Source organism: Camelina sativa, chromosome 15, assembly GCF_000633955.1.
Source record: "Camelina sativa cultivar DH55 chromosome 15, Cs, whole genome shotgun sequence".
Taxonomy (NCBI): Eukaryota; Viridiplantae; Streptophyta; class Magnoliopsida; order Brassicales; family Brassicaceae; genus Camelina; species Camelina sativa.
The window spans coordinates 9,604,808-9,623,638 of record NC_025699.1 but is presented as its reverse complement, the minus strand read 5'-3'; the positions used below and the strand labels follow the sequence as shown (position 1 = coordinate 9,623,638).

At 32.9% G+C, this 18,831-nt stretch overlaps 1 protein-coding gene and 1 long non-coding RNA gene across 2 annotated transcripts; one reads left to right on the top strand and one right to left on the bottom strand.

Annotated features, from left to right (window-relative positions):
* On the top strand, positions 6,958–11,682 carry LOC104746225 (DNA mismatch repair protein MSH2-like). Its single transcript, XM_010467654.1, has 13 exons — positions 6,958–7,218; positions 7,341–7,390; positions 7,576–7,608; positions 7,719–8,792; positions 8,937–9,491; positions 9,659–9,769; positions 9,860–9,949; positions 10,050–10,121; positions 10,200–10,310; positions 10,403–10,529; positions 10,677–10,870; positions 11,011–11,154; positions 11,278–11,682. The coding sequence occupies exons 1-13, from the start codon at positions 7,170–7,172 to the stop codon at positions 11,479–11,481; spliced, it is 2,814 nt and encodes a 937-aa protein (XP_010465956.1). The 5' UTR covers positions 6,958–7,169; the 3' UTR covers positions 11,482–11,682.
* LOC104746224 lies at positions 13,985–15,095 on the bottom strand. Its single transcript, XR_760837.2, has 3 exons — positions 14,871–15,095; positions 14,576–14,777; positions 13,985–14,460 (listed from the first exon to the last, which is right to left on the bottom strand). It is a non-coding gene; the product is annotated as an uncharacterized LOC104746224 (long non-coding RNA).

Sequence of the window (18,831 nt, the reverse complement as noted above, 5' to 3'; positions counted from 1 at the left end):
TTAGCCTGCAAAATCAAGAAAAAAAAAGAAAAGAAAGAAAGAACAGTAATAGTGATTAGTCAAATAATAGTACAATATGTCTTTGTTCAAGAGAATCTATGTGTGTGTCTAAATGTGTAGAGAGAGAGGATACCTTTATTGAAGCAAAGGACGAAATGGTTGAGAAAGACAACACAGGCAATGTACTTAAATGAGTTTACGTTCTATGAACTAGAATGGAGAGAAAGAGAGAGAAAAAGAGAGAGAGAGAGAGAGAGAGATAGCTATAGAGAGAGGCAGAGAGATATCAGTATGGGGGAAGGAACAACATATACGCTTTTGAAGACTCGTTTATTTTCTTTATATATATTTTTTAAACTCCTAGCTTTGGCATGAAAAAATATATATTCGTTTTGTTTTGTGAAAATGTTATCATAGATGTTCGTTTTATTTGGTTATATATAAAGATTTTGTTATTTCTACTAGTATTAGGACCTTGTGTTTGTTTATGTTCTTATACAGATAAGAATGGAGTTTAATTCTTTGATAGATATTAAATTTTTGACAGCTATATTAACTAATCCAAAGATTATATGTCTCTTAATAATTAATTTCATGGAATAAAAGATTTCTAACTATAGTTAGTTCAATAAAAAAATATTTCACTATATTGAATTGTTTCTTATATAATATATGTTATAAATTTAGGTTTTAGCTATCCCAATAATCAATTTCATAGGATATTATTTTTTTAGTTGGTTGACAAAACATATATTTTACCAATTATTATAACCTTTACATTTAAATAAAAATATATATTTAACTTATTGAAATGACATGTAAAACCCACTTATAGATTTTTATGACCTTAATATTGTTTAGAAGATAAGGATCAAGATATAATGAAATGAAAGAAACAGAAGGTAATAAGATTATAATTTAGAAAAAAATATTAGGTAGACAGATAAATGTTTATTGGCATATATATAAATTTTGGAGTTGTGTATAAATAATATTAAAATAAATTAAGTAATTTCTGAAGAACAGAATAAAGAAACTATAAATTATAATTAACATATTTTTAAAAAATTGATTTACATTCCAAATGAGAAAAATTAAAGGAAAATAAATATTATATTAAGATTTTCTGGTGGTATTTCCAAAAACACTATGAAGTATGATCAAGTACAAAAATGTTATATCTTTTCAAAGAGTGATTCTTTTTAATACCATTTCCCATTTTCCATAATCCATACTAACTTAAGTTTTAATACATTTATTATATATTGCTGAATATTATATATGAAATAAATCAATTGTAATTTAAAATATAAAATATGAATTGTAATATATATATATATATATGGCATATATGCTATAGAGGATAATATCAAATAAATCTAAACAATATTATAACAATTTATTACCATCATGGATCTTTTTCTAAATTTAGAGATAGATATGATTGTTCTAAATTGTTATGCATACAATATAAATTTTTTTGTTATGCAACATCACTCTTCTATAAAATTTGGTAATTAAATTGCGAATAGACCAGATAGTTTCTGAAAAAGGGCAGCTCCTTTTTTTTTCTTACGTAGACTTATTGGATTCCAATTGAGTTCAAATAGCAAAACTGACGAAAGCATTGGAATAAATAACCTCTTTTTTCTTTCGACGTGGCATTGGAAGTAAGTAATAGTACTAGTGTTGTAACTTGTAACAATACCATTGGCAAGAAAAAGAAAAAAACGTTAAATAATCCATTAGTATGATAGTATCTATCTCTATACCTACGAAACTTCAGAATTAAATAACTCATCAATCAATTTGCATCCATTAACAAAGGAGCCAACTTTTATTCATGATTAACCAAAAATGTTCAGCAACTAATCAATAAAAACATGCAAATATTAGTTTATACTTTATTGTGCAAAAACCCATCTACTGTAATTTTCGTGATGTAGAGTTAGCAGATAATTTTTAGAAGGTTACCGTTGTAAGAAGAGCTAGATTAAATTAATTTTCAAATAGGAGGATTGCACGTGGCAGTTTGAAGCCCTAAGAAAAAAAAAACTGCAATTTTAGGAAGAAAATAAATTAAAAAGCTTTAGCTCTCTGAGAGTCTCTCTGTTCAGTATGCCATGACCGACCAATCTTTTATTTTCTTTTGACTCTCTCACACACACACAGTCACACATACACTCTCTCTCTCTCTCTTATACATATGTTTAGGAGTCGCTTTCGCTAAAAAGGGAACTTCTTTTCTCTCTCGTGCTTATCTTGTAAGCTTTTGCATCATTTCATTATTTTTCCATTTGTATTTTTCCACGTAAAAGTATTTTTAAAAACATATTTTAGAAATATCTCTTCTTCACACAGAAAAAGATACATTTTAAAACTAATATGAGAAGTTAATACGGTTAACGGTTGATTAGAGTTTCTTAATTAGGTGGTTAGTATTATACTGTATGTTGATCTTGTCCAAAAAGAAAAAAAAACAGTTAGCTAACAGGCTAAACCATAACTTACAACCTAATTATCAACTTTTGACCAATCAATCTTTAACAGATAATGTGTCAGTCTAATTAATATATAAAGTTGTGTCATCTGCTTATTTTGTACCTTTTTTGAAGTTCAGATTGTAAAACTAATACAAATCACTAAAGTAAATCTGGAGACGAGGATCAAAGTCTTAATAATTAACACCTTAATTAAAGCTACTCACCACAAGTACTTGCACATCTGTTTACGTATTTATATGCATGTATTTGTACGCAGGTAGAACACAAACTTAGGAGTTACGTGCAAAGATGAAACACTGTCCTTGTAAATAATAACTCCTGTTTTGGTCATCCATTGTTATCCACTCTTTTCCATTTCTACATGCCGCCTTCTCACCTAATTATCTAGCACATCCCATGCTCTCACTTCTTTTTGCTCTCTTCCCTCTCCCTCTCTCTCTCTCTCTCTCTCTCTCTCTCTCTCTCTCTCTCTCTAGGCCTGCCATTATCAGGAGGACCACATGACTATAATGGATGGACTCGCTGGCTTCTTCTAAGGTTGCTTTCAATTCTTCTTTCTCATAACCCATGAAGAAGACAACAACATATATCATATCAACAATTTGAGTTTGTTTCTTTAAATTTTATTTTAAGTTGTAATTTATTAGTGAGACTCAAATTAAAGTTTCAATATTTGGGTTATTTCAATCCTTTTTTTCCCTTACAGAAGGGGCCATTGATTTTGCTTTTCCCCTGAGTGCTTTCATTATGTGTTCTATTATATATCTATCTATTCCCAATGTTGTTGGTTACAAATCTCAGTCACTCATTATCATCATTCTCAAAGTACAAAATTTATTTTACTTTGTAATGTGTTGTCATCTTTTTCTTTTCTTTTTTGGTTCTTGGGTAGAGAATGAATCCTTTTCTATATATAGCAACGAGAGTCAATGCTCTTTTAGATTACCATTCATTTGCGCAATTTCCTTTCATGGAAATGTGTTGGAAAATTATGTGTGTTTTGTCTCCCCTTATATTCATGGGAAAATACTCAATATTGACTTCTTCTTCCTTCCATATTCCTGATTATTAAAACGATGTTTGAGTATTCTTGTTTGGACTACAAAAGATGATAAAAATTCTCTAAGAAAATTTATACATCACCACGTCACTGAATTTTGTGCTTATATAGGTACTAGAATTCAAAATTCACTTCAAATTTTCTGAGTGAATATACTCTATAAAATATCTTTGAATTAGTCAGAAAACAACTATACAACATACGCATAAGTCTAAAATAAATAATGAAAACCATCATTTATAAAGAAAAAAACCGCATAAGGGTCCGTCTAAACTTACTATTTCGGTTCAAATGATTTTATTTACAAATTCAATTACAATCACCTCTTGTAAATATATCACGATTTTTAAAGTTGATTTATATCAAATATTTTATTTCTTAGAGTATCGAACAAATGATCGCGACAAGCTTAATGGAAGAGTAACATGTTGATGTAGAGCTTGAGCTTCTTTAGGTTTAGGGATAGTGAAAAGATAGAGATAGCCTATGTTCCTACTTTCACGCTTAAGTTAAGGAGATTTGACAACACCATATCTTCATATTAATGTTTTTTCATATATAATCTAGAGGCATCACCGGGTTGATATCAGAATAGAATAGTATGAGACCAACCAAAATTGAATGCCTAATTTTCATTACAAAAATGTTTTGAATTGTATCTAAGTGTAGTTAGCAGTTATACGGAAGTTGTAATTAGAAATTGATGTTCTTTTCCCCCTGACGATGTACCATCATGATACCCTTTTATTCTAATCATTTCAAAATCTTTATAAATGGCTTCGACCACACACAAATAATGTTCAATTTAATTTGCTTACTTTATTTTTGTTCCATGCTTCACCTCTAAATATAAAATATGGTTTACGATGTAATAGGTTTCTTTTTGTTAAAATATGATGTAATAGGTTGTGTACATGTAAACATACATCTTTATTTATGTACCGTGTATATAGGTGAATTATGCTAAGAGTCTAAGACGTCATGTCGTGATATGGTGTATGTAAAGTTTAATTTAGATAGAATGAATAATCAATATTTTCAGATGATGGATGGTTTAACTTTTGGATGATGGGTTTGGTAATTATTAAACGTGTGCTAATTGGAACTTAGTGTTCTTGAAAGTTCGATGTCACAGAATGTCGAAGTGGGAAAAGACATAAAAAAATAGGTTTTGACAACGAATTATAAATGCACAAACACATATACATAAAGATCACACTAGTATCACTATATAGAGAGAACTGAATATATCTATGTGGGTGTGTGTGAATTATATATACACAGAGATAAGTTTGTGTGCATCATGGGTTGGTTAGGTTGGCTGTACTCTATAAAGTTTATTGGTATATCATCATGACAAGAAACTGGGGACCCTTAAACTCTGTGATGTGATAATAATATCTTCTGTCAATAACATTTTCGAAAACTTATAAAAACCTTAACATAATTTTTGCTGCTAATATACCAACTTTTCTATTTTACTTTAATTATAAGACATATATATAGTAATGTTTGCACAAAAAGACATAGTATATCTTAACGTTATAAGTATATATATGTATATATTTTTTGTTGTTAATTTGTTATGTCATTGTTTTGTCACCATCATGCTCTATTCGATAATACGTGAAACTTAAAACTGTGGACATATAAGCTTTAATTAGTGATTTATTAACATTCAAATTAACCTTGAAATAAATTTACAAACTTAGCCTGTTAATATTGTACATTACTCCTTTGTTTCTGGAAAATGATTAAAAAAAAAAAACCTATTAGATATTCTGTACGAACTTATCCTTTTGGCTTTGAGTATTCCACTAGTTAGTTTTTATTTTCGGGGAAATTGATTTAAAAGGACATTTTTTCTTCAATTTGTCCCATTATGCTTTTTTTTTTTAAGTTTGGTAGAGTAGGTTTTAGAATACAGAAAAAATTCAATTATACCCTTAATAACTCAATTATACCCTTAATAACTCAATTAAACTCTTAATTGTAAAAAAAACCAAAATTTCATTTTTCTGTATTTCTTCTTTTTTGTATACTTCCTAAATTTAATCAAAAAAATACTTTTTTCTTAATCCATTTCCTCATTTTTTAAGAATATATATGATTAGCATAATTTCAGGATTACGTAAATATTTTGTTTCCTTAAATTTCGGATTCAGTTTCTAAATTATGGAGAACATAGAGTAAAGTGTAGAATTAGTGTTCTAATTTTCGCAGGACACATGATAAAATGTAGATTTCATATTCTGACTTCAGTAGAATATGTATAAAGTGAAGAAAACAAATTCTAAAATTTGTAGAATATAGAGTTATGTGTAGAATATATATTCTAATTTCTGTAGAACACATACAAAATCCGACTTCTAAAAGTTTTAGAAGATATATTGATTCTAAAGTTTTCAGAACAAGTAGAGTGCGAAGAATTTGTAATCTACATTATTTAGAACATGTATAGTATGTAGAATTTATAATCTAATATCTTCAGAATATATACAATTAGTAGAAAATGTATTCTAAATATTGCAGAATATTTTTTTTTCAATGTTAAAACACCAATTTTTCATCAAAAACACCATATGGCAACCTATTTCTTATTTCTAGAATTTGTTTTTAGGTGACAGAAATTTTAAAATTGCTTAAAAGTTAGTTTCATTTTTTTAAAGGGTAATTTATGCATAATGACAAATTTAGCGTAGAAGGCATAGTGGGACAAATTGAAGAAAAAATGTCCTTTTAAATCAAATTCCCCTTTATTTTCTTCCAAAAAGGACAAAGCGTGTTTAAAAAAAAGGATAATATTAATGAGGTTGATGAAAATTAACATGGTCGAAGCTCATACATACATATAAAGAATTATTTCAAAAAAACAAAGAATGCAACTCAACATAAATCCAATATAGAAATCAATAAGATAAATAAAGAAAGAAATAAAAAAGGGGGGAATATACCTGACTATTTGGAACCATAAATGACATAAAGATAAGTTCATACGACTTTTGTGGCTCATCAAAGGCCATCATCATCGTCCTCTCTATGCAATTTAGTGCTTTATAGTACAAAACCTTCCACTTCCCTTTGTCCATAGTTTTCCATATTGATTTTTCAACAGAAATTAAAAATTTTCCGGATAATATGTAAAGATATCTACTCATTATCCAAATAATTTGGTCGCTAATCATGTTTTTCTTCTACAAGTAAATGAAATGTTTTAGCATAATTTGGTTTTTCTTTCTGTAACAAAAAAAATACTCAAAACCATCAAATTATTTTGTTTTAGCATATTTCGTGACTTGATCTTCAGTTAGTAGTGAGCTAGGTAATAATATAAGCCCAATACATGCTTTAATGGGCCTTTTATCTTTTATAGACCAAACATCTCGAACGAAACATAGAATCGTGGTGTGGTCTCAATGAACGTCGATACACGCGCCGCCGGTTGCCGCCAATCAGTTTTCCCGCCAAATTAGACAACCATAAATCTCCCTCTAGTCGCTTTCGATTCCAGTTCCTTTGGAAAAAAAACAACGAAAGAGGAACATTTGCACCGTTAGTTGCAGAGCTCAGGCGAAGGATTCTATTCTAGCTTTCTGTATCTTCCAATGGAGGGCAATATCGAGGACCAGAACAAGCTTCCGGAGCTGAAACTGGGTACTGTTAAAAACCCTAGTTTTTTTTTTCATTTTTCGTATTCGATTTTCCAATTTGGGTTTATGGGTTTTGCAAAAGATCTGATATTATCGGTTGTGACATTTTTTAATTTTGTTGGGTAGATGCAAAGCAGGCTCAAGGGTTTCTCTCCTTCTACAAAACCCTACCAAATGTAAGTCTTCTTTCTATTCCTGGGAAATTATAGAGAGCCCTCAATTGCAATAAACCCTTAAAACTAGGGTTTGAAGCAAGTGTAGACATTTTTGTTCATTGGGAAGCTAATTAGGAAAAAAATATGGAGTCTTTAACGGTTTCTGGATCTATGCTTATGTGGGTTTTGATTGTTCTTCCCTTCAGGACTCGAGAGCTGTTAGATTCTTTGATCGGAAGGTGAGTTTATAGTTCTTTAATAATGATAGACTTTGGTTGTTTATACAGTGTACATGATTCTTAGCTTGTTTTGTCATTGATTTATTGAAATTTCTTAAATGCGTTTGCAGGATTATTATACAGCTCATGGTGAGAATTCAGTTTTCATCGCAAAGAGTTATTATCACACAACCACTGCTTTAAGGCAGCTTGGGAGTGGTTCAAATGCTCTTTCAAGCGTTAGCATCAGTAGGAACATGTTTGAAACGATTGCTCGGGATCTTCTACTGGAGCGTAATGATCATACTGTTGAGCTTTATGAAGGAAGTGGGTCGAATTGGAGACTTGTGAAAACAGGTTCTCCTGGAAACATTGGAAGCTTTGAAGATGTTTTGTTTGCAAACAATGAAATGCAGGACACACCAGTTGTTGTCTCCATATTTCCAAATTTTCAAGAGGGCAGATGTGTTATCGGAATGTCCTATGTTGATCTGACTAGGCGAATTCTTGGACTAGCTGAGTTTCTTGATGATAGCCGCTTCACTAATCTGGAGTCCTCACTGATTGCTCTAGGCGCAAAAGAATGCATTGTTCCAGCTGAATCCGGAAAATCCAATGAATGCAAAAGCCTGTATGATTCTCTTGAGAGGTGTGCCGTGATGATAACAGAAAGGAAGAAACACGAGTTCAAAGGACGAGATTTAGATTCTGATCTAAAGAGACTGGTGAAGGGTAATATTGAACCAGTTAGAGATTTGATATCCGGGTTTGACCTTGCCACTCCTGCTCTAGGTGCATTACTCTCTTTCTCTGAACTTCTCTCGGACGAGGGTAACTATGGGAACTTCACAATCCGCAGATATGATATCGGTGGATTCATGAGACTCGACTCTGCAGCTATGAGGGCGTTGAATGTGATGGAGAGCAAAACTGATGCTAATAAGAATTTCAGTTTGTTTGGTCTCATGAACAGAACATGCACTGCAGGGATGGGTAAGAGACTGCTTCATATGTGGCTGAAGCAACCTCTCGTGGATTTGAATGCGATCAAGACGAGATTAGATATAGTTCAGTGCTTTGTTGAAGAAGCTGGGTTAAGGCAAGATCTTAGACAGCATCTGAAGCGAATCTCAGATGTTGAGAGGCTTGTGCGGAGTCTCGAGAGAAGAAGAGGTGGCTTACAACATATTATCAAACTCTATCAGGTACTTTCCGCGCTTTAACCTGACTCTCTGGAATTTTAAAAATTGCACTTTCATTGTTATAAATATGTTTTATGTATCTCTGAATTTATAGTATGTTCTTAGGTTTCTGTGATTGTTAATTCAGTTTTCATCGTCTCTGTGCAGTCAACTATAAGGCTTCCCTTCATCAAAACAGTTCTGGAACAGTACACTGGAGAATTCTCATCACTCATCAGCGAGAGATACTTGAAAAAGCTCGAGGCTTTATCAGACCAAGATCACCTCGGAAAGTTCATCGATTTGGTAGAGTACTCTGTAGATCTTGACCAGCTAGAAAATGGAGAATACATGATATCTGCAAGCTACGACACCACATTAGCATCTCTGAAAGATCAGAAAGAATTGCTGGAGCAGCAGATTCACGAATTGCACAAAAAGACGGCTATGGAACTCGATCTTCAGGTCGACAAGGCTCTAAAACTTGACAAAGCAGCGCAGTTTGGGCATGTGTTTAGGATCACGAAGAAGGAAGAGCCAAAGATTAGGAAGAAGCTGACGACACAGTTTATAGTGCTGGAGACTCGTAAAGATGGAGTGAAGTTCACAAACACAAAGCTTAAGAAACTTGGGGACCAGTACCAAAGTGTTGTGGACGATTACAAGAGCTGTCAGAAGGAGCTTGTTGATCGTGTAGTTCAGACCGTTACCAGCTTCTCCGAGGTATGTTTATTATTCATTTTAAACTTTGCTGTTACAGAATTGGTTGTTTATAATCAAGTAACCTGTCTAGAGATGAATTCATATTTTCATGAATGGAAATGGATGTTTAAAATCAAAGGCAGTAAACTACATTCATTTCTGAAAGCTTATATATTGTATGGTTTTAGGTCTTTGAGGACTTAGCATTGTTGCTCTCTGAAATGGATGTTTTGTTAAGCTTTGCTGACTTGGCTGCCAGTTGCCCTACTCCATACTGTAGGCCAGAAGTCACCTCTTCGGTCAGTACAATCTCAAGTGACTGTTTTGTTCCGAAAATTATTAGATTTTTTTTCCTGACATAATATTGAGAGCATGCTTATAAACTGTAGGATGCTGGAGATCTTGTATTAGAAGGAAGCAGACATCCATGCGTAGAAGCTCAAGACTGGGTGAATTTTATACCAAATGATTGCAGACTTGTAAGTATTGTAATGGTAAAATAAACGCCTTTGTTTTTCTTTGTTTCCTGTTTGACTTAAAGCAATTCCTTGTTTGCCCTTTATTGTTCTTTGAAATCAGATGAGAGGGAAGAGTTGGTTTCAAATAGTAACAGGACCTAACATGGGAGGGAAGTCCACTTTCATTCGCCAGGTATGATGATTTCTTGTACTTCGGTTTTGTTTCATAGGCGTATGATTAAAACCAGCTTCCTGCCATTATAAATCCCAGGTTGGTGTCATTGTGCTGATGGCTCAAGTTGGTTCCTTTGTTCCTTGTGATAAAGCATCAATTTCCATCAGAGACTGCATCTTTGCCCGTGTAGGAGCAGGCGATTGTCAAGTGAGTTTTAAGTTTATCGCGCGATGAATGAAACTGCTGATTTCCTGCACACAGCTTATTCCAACTTTTTTTCTTTTTCTTTGGTGTTTTAGCTACGCGGAGTGTCTACTTTCATGCAAGAAATGCTTGAAACTGCATCCATATTGAAAGGCGCTACCGACAAGTCACTGATAATTATCGATGAACTTGGTCGTGGAACATCAACTTATGATGGTTTTGGTTAGTTTCTCTGCAGTTTATCTTTTTCATTTGGATGTTTTTAGCAAGTTTGCTATTCTCGTCACTTCATACTTTTAATTTTCATTTTTTGGTCATATGTGAGAGAATTCAATGTTCTTGAAAATATCTTGGTGAATATATTATTAGGTTTAGCATGGGCTATATGTGAGCATCTAGTTCAAGTGAAGAAAGCACCAACTCTGTTTGCTACTCACTTCCATGAACTTACTGCCTTGGCTCAAGCAAACTCTGAGGTTGCTGGTAACACCGTTGGTGTGGCAAACTTCCATGTAAGCGCTCACATTGACACTGAAAGCCGCAAACTCACCATGCTTTACAAGGTTGGTATAATAAAAAGAAAATGCATCTGCATCTGCTGATCTGTTGCAGTAAAAAGTGTCTCTGTTTAATCTAAATTGCTTGCTTGATTTTCTTACAAAGATGAAATTAATTTTGTGTGGTGTGTTGTTTGTCTGGTTAGGTTGAACCAGGGGCCTGTGACCAGAGCTTTGGGATTCATGTGGCGGAATTTGCCAACTTCCCTGAAAGCGTAGTCTCCCTTGCAAGAGAGAAAGCTGCAGAACTGGAAGATTTCTCTCCGTCTTCCATGATAATCAACAATGAGGTCTTGATTCGTTTTTCCCTTTGTCTTTTGGTTGACGATGGAATCATTCACCCATTCTGCAGTTTGTGCTCTATTTGTAAAATCTAGGTGACAAGTATTAAATTCTCGTCTTGTTGATTGCAGGAGAGTGGGAAGAGAAAGAACAGAGAAGATGATCCAGAGGAAGTATCGAGAGGGGCAGCGCGAGCTCACAAGTTTCTGAAAGAATTTGCAGCAATGCCACTTGATAAAATGGAGCTTAAAGATTCACTTCAACGGGTACGTGAGATGAAAGATGAGCTAGAGAAAGATGCTGCAGACTGCCAGTGGCTCAGGCGGTTCCTGTGAACAAGTACCCATGACGTTTTTTTGGTTTTGGTTTTGTAAATAGCTCAAATCGGTTCTTGTAGTTGTGGTCGTCGCTTGGGATGAAACTGAATTGAGGGCGAAAACTTTATATTCCATGATTTTTGTAATTAAACGTCGTTTCATTTACTCATCAGTTTGTTATGGGACACTTGATGCTAAAGAAATATCGAACTGAAATGAAATATATATCTGAAGTACTGAACCAAATGAAACAATGTTTACTACAAAATGCGATGCGTAATTTTTTTTATATGTTATAATGGGTATTAGAAGAAAACAATTACATCGCCTAAGAGTCATTGCAAAGCTTTTCTTAATACTATACACCATTATCTTATCTGTTATCTGTTAAGTGGGGTTATTGGATTGAGATTTTAATAGAGTTTTAAAAACTTTAATGCAGTAGTATTGGATTTTTATTTATCAAGATTTTTGAAGAGTTCAACAAAATCATTAAAAGTGAATAAGTGAAAGATTGATAAAAATTGCTAGAGAGTTTTGTTGATTAATATTCTAAAATCTTGTAAAGTCCTCCAAACAATTCCTGTATTTTTGTGATATTTTTCATGATTTTATTTTGTAAAGAAAGTGTTTAAAATCATGAACCAATAACATAATAATTGAACTCATTAACAATCCTAAAATCATTAACAATTCAATTATTATGTTATTGGTTCATGATTTTACACATTTTTTTTACAAAATAAAATCATAGAAAGTATCCCAAAAATACAGAGATTGTTTGGATTACTGTACAAGATTTTAGAAAACTAATCAACAAAACTATAGAATACTCTCTAGTAATCTTTCACTTATTCATTTTTTATGATTTTGTTAAAGTCTTCAAAATTCATTATAAATTAGAATCCAATAACTCAAATTTGTTAAGATTTTAAATGACTTTTTACAAATCATTTAACAGATAAGATAATGGTGTATAGTATTATTGTATTTGGTCATGTCAAAAGAAAATAAAATGTATATTGGCAAGGTACACAGTCAAACAAATATCAAGCATCAAATGGCAAACAACACACAAGTTCAAATTAAACAATTTTTTGCCAAATTTTAATTAAAACTGAACCGGTTTTTTATTTACTTTCTTTTGAAACGGAGAGATGGTTTGGTTTTGATACGGAGAGATGTAATCTATGATTGTTAATGAATTCAATTATTATGTTATTGGTTCATGATTTTACACATTTTTTTTACAAAATAAAGTCATAGAAAGTATCCCAAAAATACAGAGATTATTTGGATTACTTTACAAGATTTTAGAAAACTAATCAACAAAACTATAGAATACTCTCTAGTAATCTTTCACTTATTCATTTTTGATGATTTTGTTAAAGTCTTCAAAATTCATTATAAATTAGAATCCAATAACTCAATTGTTAAGATTTTAAATGATTTTTTACAAATCATTTAACAGATAAGATAATGGTGTATAGTATTATTGTATTTGGTCATGTCAAAAGGAAATAAAATGTATATTGGTAAGGTACACAGTCAAACAAATATCAAGCATCAAATGGCAAACAACACACAAGTTCAAATTAAACAATTTTTTGCCAAATTTTAATTAAAACTGAACCGATTTTTATTTACTTTCTTTTGAAACGGAGAGATGGTTTGGTTTTGATACGGAAAGATGTAATCCGATTGGAATAGGTAAATTTGTCTAATCCAATAGTAAGAGCTAGTTGGTTTGAAATATCAGATGAGAGGGATCTAAGAGTTGGATTCAAATAGTAACAGGGCCTAAGATTGGATGGAATTTCACTTTCGTGATCTACCGTATTCAGGTTGAAAACCTCAAATTTGAGTATTCTCGTACGAATTTCAAACGCTAAAAATTATATATAAAAAAATAGTTGGATTTGAAAGTTTTGAATGTCTTCTTTGTTTGAAAATAATATATAATAAAATTAAAAAATAACTCGATATGGAGTACGAAAAAATAGAATAATCGAAGGGCATGTACATATTCGACATGCACCGTTACTATGACCACATGGAGTGGCGACTTCGCGGCGGCCGCTTTAACGTGAGGTAGACAGTTACGTTGCCTCACAATCTTATTCTCAATGTCTCAGGAGCCACCGGCGTTGGTACGAACCGGGTATCTACCGACGCACCTACCGGAACTACGGCGTTTACGACTTTCTCGTAGTGGTTCACTACCGCCGCCTGTTTTAGACTCCTACTACTTGGAATAATTCCAATGTTCTCTCTTCTCCTTTTCTAATTTCTTCAAACGTTATTGGGATTTGTTTTTTTTTTCTTTTTAACTGTTGTCGGGATTTTATGTTTGTGATACTTCTTTTAATCATTCTCTAATCTGTGCGNTTTTTTTTTTTTTTTTTTGACTTCTTAATAAATGTGGAACATAAACAGTGTGACCTATGATTAAATAGTGTCACCTATTAAAAAAAAAAAAGAGTTGAACAGAACATTCCAGAAGTTGTGTAAATTACAGCCCTCGAATTTGAAGGTTACATCACAGCATCCTAATGGGTCTCCTCTAGCTGCATCAAATCCCGCTGATATGATGACAAAATCTGGAGAAAATGCAGAAGGGAAGGTACCAACCTACACGCTTAGAAGATATTCCTCTGCTGCACAGAGAAAATTCAAAATAGACTTCGGAAACGAGCAGAAAGTTAAAAAAAAAATCCCAAAATTTCAGATATAATGCACACCATATACATATAAGGTATATGCATATATATACCAACAACTACATCTACTAATGAATGTTGGATGAGACATGTAAAACAAAAGAGCATAGGTACCTCATCAGCCGCTCCAGTACCGGGATAGAAGTTTCCTCCCTCATGTCTGTGCAAGGATATGTACAATACCTATACAATGGTTACAGATCATAAGTGCAAGAAACTCCTACCTCCATATTCCTCTTCGACTTCAATTCCACCCACCTTGATGAGAACAAATCATCTGTAAGAAATAAAAATAAAAGAGCGAGCATAGTTATAAGAATGTCATATTTCAAGAAACAGCAGATATAATCCCTATGCACAATTTTCAGAAAAATAGGACTCGAAAGAGTTACCCGTAGAGATGGACAAAGGTCGAGCATTGATAGGCTGCCTAAGATTCACACACCAGTCCGGATAGTTGTCCTCTCGTATCTTCAAATTTAGGTTTTTTCCTTTCCAGGATTGGTTCCAATTCGCTTTGATCCAACTCCCTAAGAATACCATATGTTGAGTGACTAAACAGCTCATTGGAATCCGTCTTCGTGCTCATTTGTCCTGGTAAGTAAACAAATAAGTTCATTAAATGGTAGATGGCAAGAAGGTGCAACCGTGCAATGAAAAAAAATGTTGAAAAAGAAATAACATTACCCTAGGGTAACAAGTTTAAGCAGATTCTGGGAGGCAAGGTCACTAAGGTATTTCATGTACACGTTAGCATGCTACTACCTCTACCAAATAATCCCACCCATCTGTCGAGCTGGTTGCAGATGAGTTTAGGAGACAAAATCGAATCGTTTGTTCCGATATATGGCAAATCATTTTGAGTGTCCATTACATGACATTAACAACAGTTTTGTAGACAACAGTATTACATTTGAGTGTTCAGTACGTCATAGAGGGGCAAGTCGTTCTGCGGGTTTTTAGCAAGTAGCAAGCCAAAAAAAAAAAGGTAAAGAGCAAAAAAGAGACAGATGAGGAGTAAAACAAGCAAGGATACTGAGGGTGGACCGTGGACCACTAAAAAGTTACGAATGGTTTAATGTTCCAACCCATAGAGTTATCAACAGCATCAATATGCTCTGAAGTGTGGACCTCATAAGGAACCGCAACAACCCCACCGTTCACATGTCTTCTTTCTCTTTGAACCCTCACAGGAACTCTCAAGAGTTTCCACAACCATGTACAGACGTGACTCTAATAAATATGACTCTAAAATAATGCACACCCCCAAATTGTTTACTAGGAGGCCGACTTGTAATAATATTATGGAAATATTCTATTAAAACGGAATATTTAGTAGTTGTTACCAAAAAAAAAAAGTGAGACAAAGAAAATGGTAAACCTCTTTGGTTGTTATAAAAAAAAAAAAAAAACAAGAGAGTGTGGGAAGATATATATATCCTACTATATTAATTGAGAAATACAAAATTAAAAGAAACCTTAAAAAGTGTAAGAAATTACATGTAATTGCCATTAGAAAATTTTAAATAAAGACTAAAACAATAAAGGCTATAAAAGATAAGTAGTAATTAGTAATTATTTATTTAAAATTAAAATTCCTACTCGAGTACTCAACCAAAATTGCAGGGTTACATAGATAATTAATCCAACTAAATCAAACACATAAACAAACAATCGAAACAAAAAAAAATATCTCTTAACAAAATCTTTTCTCATAAGATATTTCCTTAACAACATCTTTATCCTCTTATAACTAAAAAGAAGAATATACTCTTTAAAAAAACCAAATACAGTATCTTTTAAAAAAATACTCACAACTATATCACTAGAATACGAAGATAAAGAAATAATCATCCTTCACCCTATAAATACAGCAGTCTATTCTATACCAAACCATCATCGAATCATCCATTCAATAAACATTTTAAAGATTGAAAAAATTCCAAAGATTCTAAACCAACAATTTTAATCACAAACCATTGTATTTTTCCAAATTTTTCTAAAATAAAATATTCAACCCGCGGTAGTACCTAGTTATCCCAGTGTTCAAGAAAGCGCTAGGCGGTATCTGGGCAGTGACCCAGCGCCTAGCGCCTAAAACGCTTAGTCGGGGCCTAGACGGTTTTTAGGCGGTTTAGCGTTTACAACATAAAACATTATATATATAAAATTATGTAAAAATATATGTTAGAAAAATAAAAAAATTATAAATTATAAACAAAAGTAAGAAAAGTACATTTATTTAAGTTATATTAACAACATATAAATGATTATAATTACGTATAAATATAAAAGTTAATAATTTAAATATATTTAGTTAAAAACAAAAATAAATATTAAAATAAAATTTATGTAATTTTAAGCGGTTTAGGCGGTCATCTAGGCGTCTGCTGAGCGCTTAGCGCCTAGACGGCGCCTAGACGGCCGCTTAGACCGCTTTCTTGAACACTGAGTTATCCTAATTAAAAAGGCCGTAATTTATTTTATATCCCAGCCCGATATTGAGTTCTAAAAGCAATGACGACGATGTCTGATCTTCCACGGGATTTGGTGGTGAGGATACACTCAAGGTTCCATTGACATCTATAAGAAGAGTGCGATTCACATGCAAAAAGTGGAACTCTATATCCAAAGATCCGAGGTTTGTAAAGATCCGAGGCAGTTAATAATAATGATGTCTGAATCCAGGCTTTGGTTAATGAGCGTAAATCTCCATGGATACGAGGACGACGAGTTGGAGGGAATAGGTAAGCTTACTAGCTTAACTAACAACAACAATTCAGATGATCAAGTGGAGATATCAAAAGTTTTTCACTGCACCGGCTTACTCTTAGTCTTGCCCACGGACAAGACTAGGCTCGTGGTATGGAACCCTTATTTCAGACATTTCACTCTTACATGGACGATACCGTGACTCTTTCTAGTATGAAACCAAAATATTTTTCTAAACATCCTATATTATGAAACGGAGAGAGTATATTTGAACCAAATGAAACAATGTTTACTACAAAATGCGATGCTAATGTCTCTAAACGTTAAAAAGAGAGCACCAAAAAATATGATTTAACAGATAAGATAATAGAGTATAGTATTATTGTATTTTGTCATGTTAAAAGGAAATAAAATGTACATTGGCAAGGTACACTGTCAGACAAATATCAAGCATCAAATGGCAAACAACACACAAGTTCAAATTAAACAATTATTTTGCCAAATTTTAGTTAAAACTGAACCGATTTTTAATGGGATTATTATTGATTTTGCCACTTTTCACTCCAATTATTTTGAATCTGCCATTTTATTCACTTTAAAATCTATACATTTGTGATTTTTTTTTTGCAAAAAAACATATTTCATAACAAATACTAAACCCTACAAAAAACTGGAACCAAAAGAACCCAAATATAATGTATAAAATTGTGTTTTTAAAGTAGATAGCTTCTTCGGCAAATAAAGTTGCAAGAGCCTTTGCAGGGAGCGTAACACGGGATGGAAGGCTTCAGTCCTACCTTGCCCTGGGAGGACCTTCCTGGCTCCATGAGGTTCTGGCTGCGGACGAATGTTAACGCACGAAGATGTTTTGGTTCGCTTTGATCTTCATACTTGGAGGGCTTATTAGCCTCACGATTTGAAAAACAAAAAAAGCTGAGCAACGAAGGTGAGTTTTCACAGCTTCGGTTCTTCATTTGGAGATTGATTTCGAGTTTCAAATTCTTCTCGTGCTTCCCTGTGTGTTTTTTTTTTATCCTTGATTTTGAATTTGCTCTCTGTCTGGTTCAGCAATGATGGAAGCAGCTGGGAATCATCAAGGTCAACGTAAATTTGCTCTCGCTCATCGTTAAGTTATCTCGTGCTTCTCTCTGACTTTGAGATCCCTGTGTTTGATTTTTCCCCTTTTTTTTTTCAAAATTCTATGTGTCTTCTGCGCTTACTGAGATCGGTTTGTGTTAGAATTTTTTATCCTCGAGATGTTGTGCTGTGTTGTGTTGAGTTGGATCTGAGAATTTATTTGCCGGTTCTTGGTTTAGATTTTAATTTGTGCTGGTTCCATGTTGGAATTCAAAATTTCTGTTCTGTGTTGGAATTTTGGAATTCAAAACCGGTCTGTTTGTGTGTTGTGTTGAGTTTGGATTACAACCGGTCCTCCAGACCAGGGTAGTAGTAGGCCTGGAGGACCACAAATCCATCCATCTAGAGGACCAAAAGACACAGCCAACACAACACAACACAATAGTGAAAAAGACCTCAACGGAGAAATTCAAAAGTTCATAAAAACTAACAAATTTACAAAATCAAATCCAGAACTAGGAGTCCAAACTAAAACTCAACACAACACACAACACAATCGATCCATATAAAAATTCAAAAGCCACAAGTGACATCGACATAGAGATACAAAAATAATTCATGTTGAAAACCCTCAAATTATTTCCTCCAGATACATCAACTATTAGATAAAAGTGAAATTTCATCCAATCTTAGGCCCTTATTCATGTTGAAAACCCTCAAATTTGAGTATTCTCGTACGGATTTCATACGCTAAAAAATATATATATAAATAAAATAGTTGGATTTGAAACTTTTGGATGTCTTCTTTGTTTGAAAATAATACATAATAAAATAAAATAAAAATAAAAAACTCGACATG

Bases quoted from the DNA above. Each gene is read 5' to 3' on its own strand.
- LOC104746225 (XM_010467654.1), top strand. From the start codon at position 7,170: ATGGAGGGCAATATCGAGGACCAGAACAAGCTTCCGGAGCTGAAACTG. The intron at 7,609-7,718 runs GTGAGTTTATAG...ATGCGTTTGCAG, and splicing joins TTAGATTCTTTGATCGGAAG to GATTATTATACAGCTCATGG. The intron at 8,793-8,936 runs GTACTTTCCGCG...GTCTCTGTGCAG, and splicing joins ATATTATCAAACTCTATCAG to TCAACTATAAGGCTTCCCTT.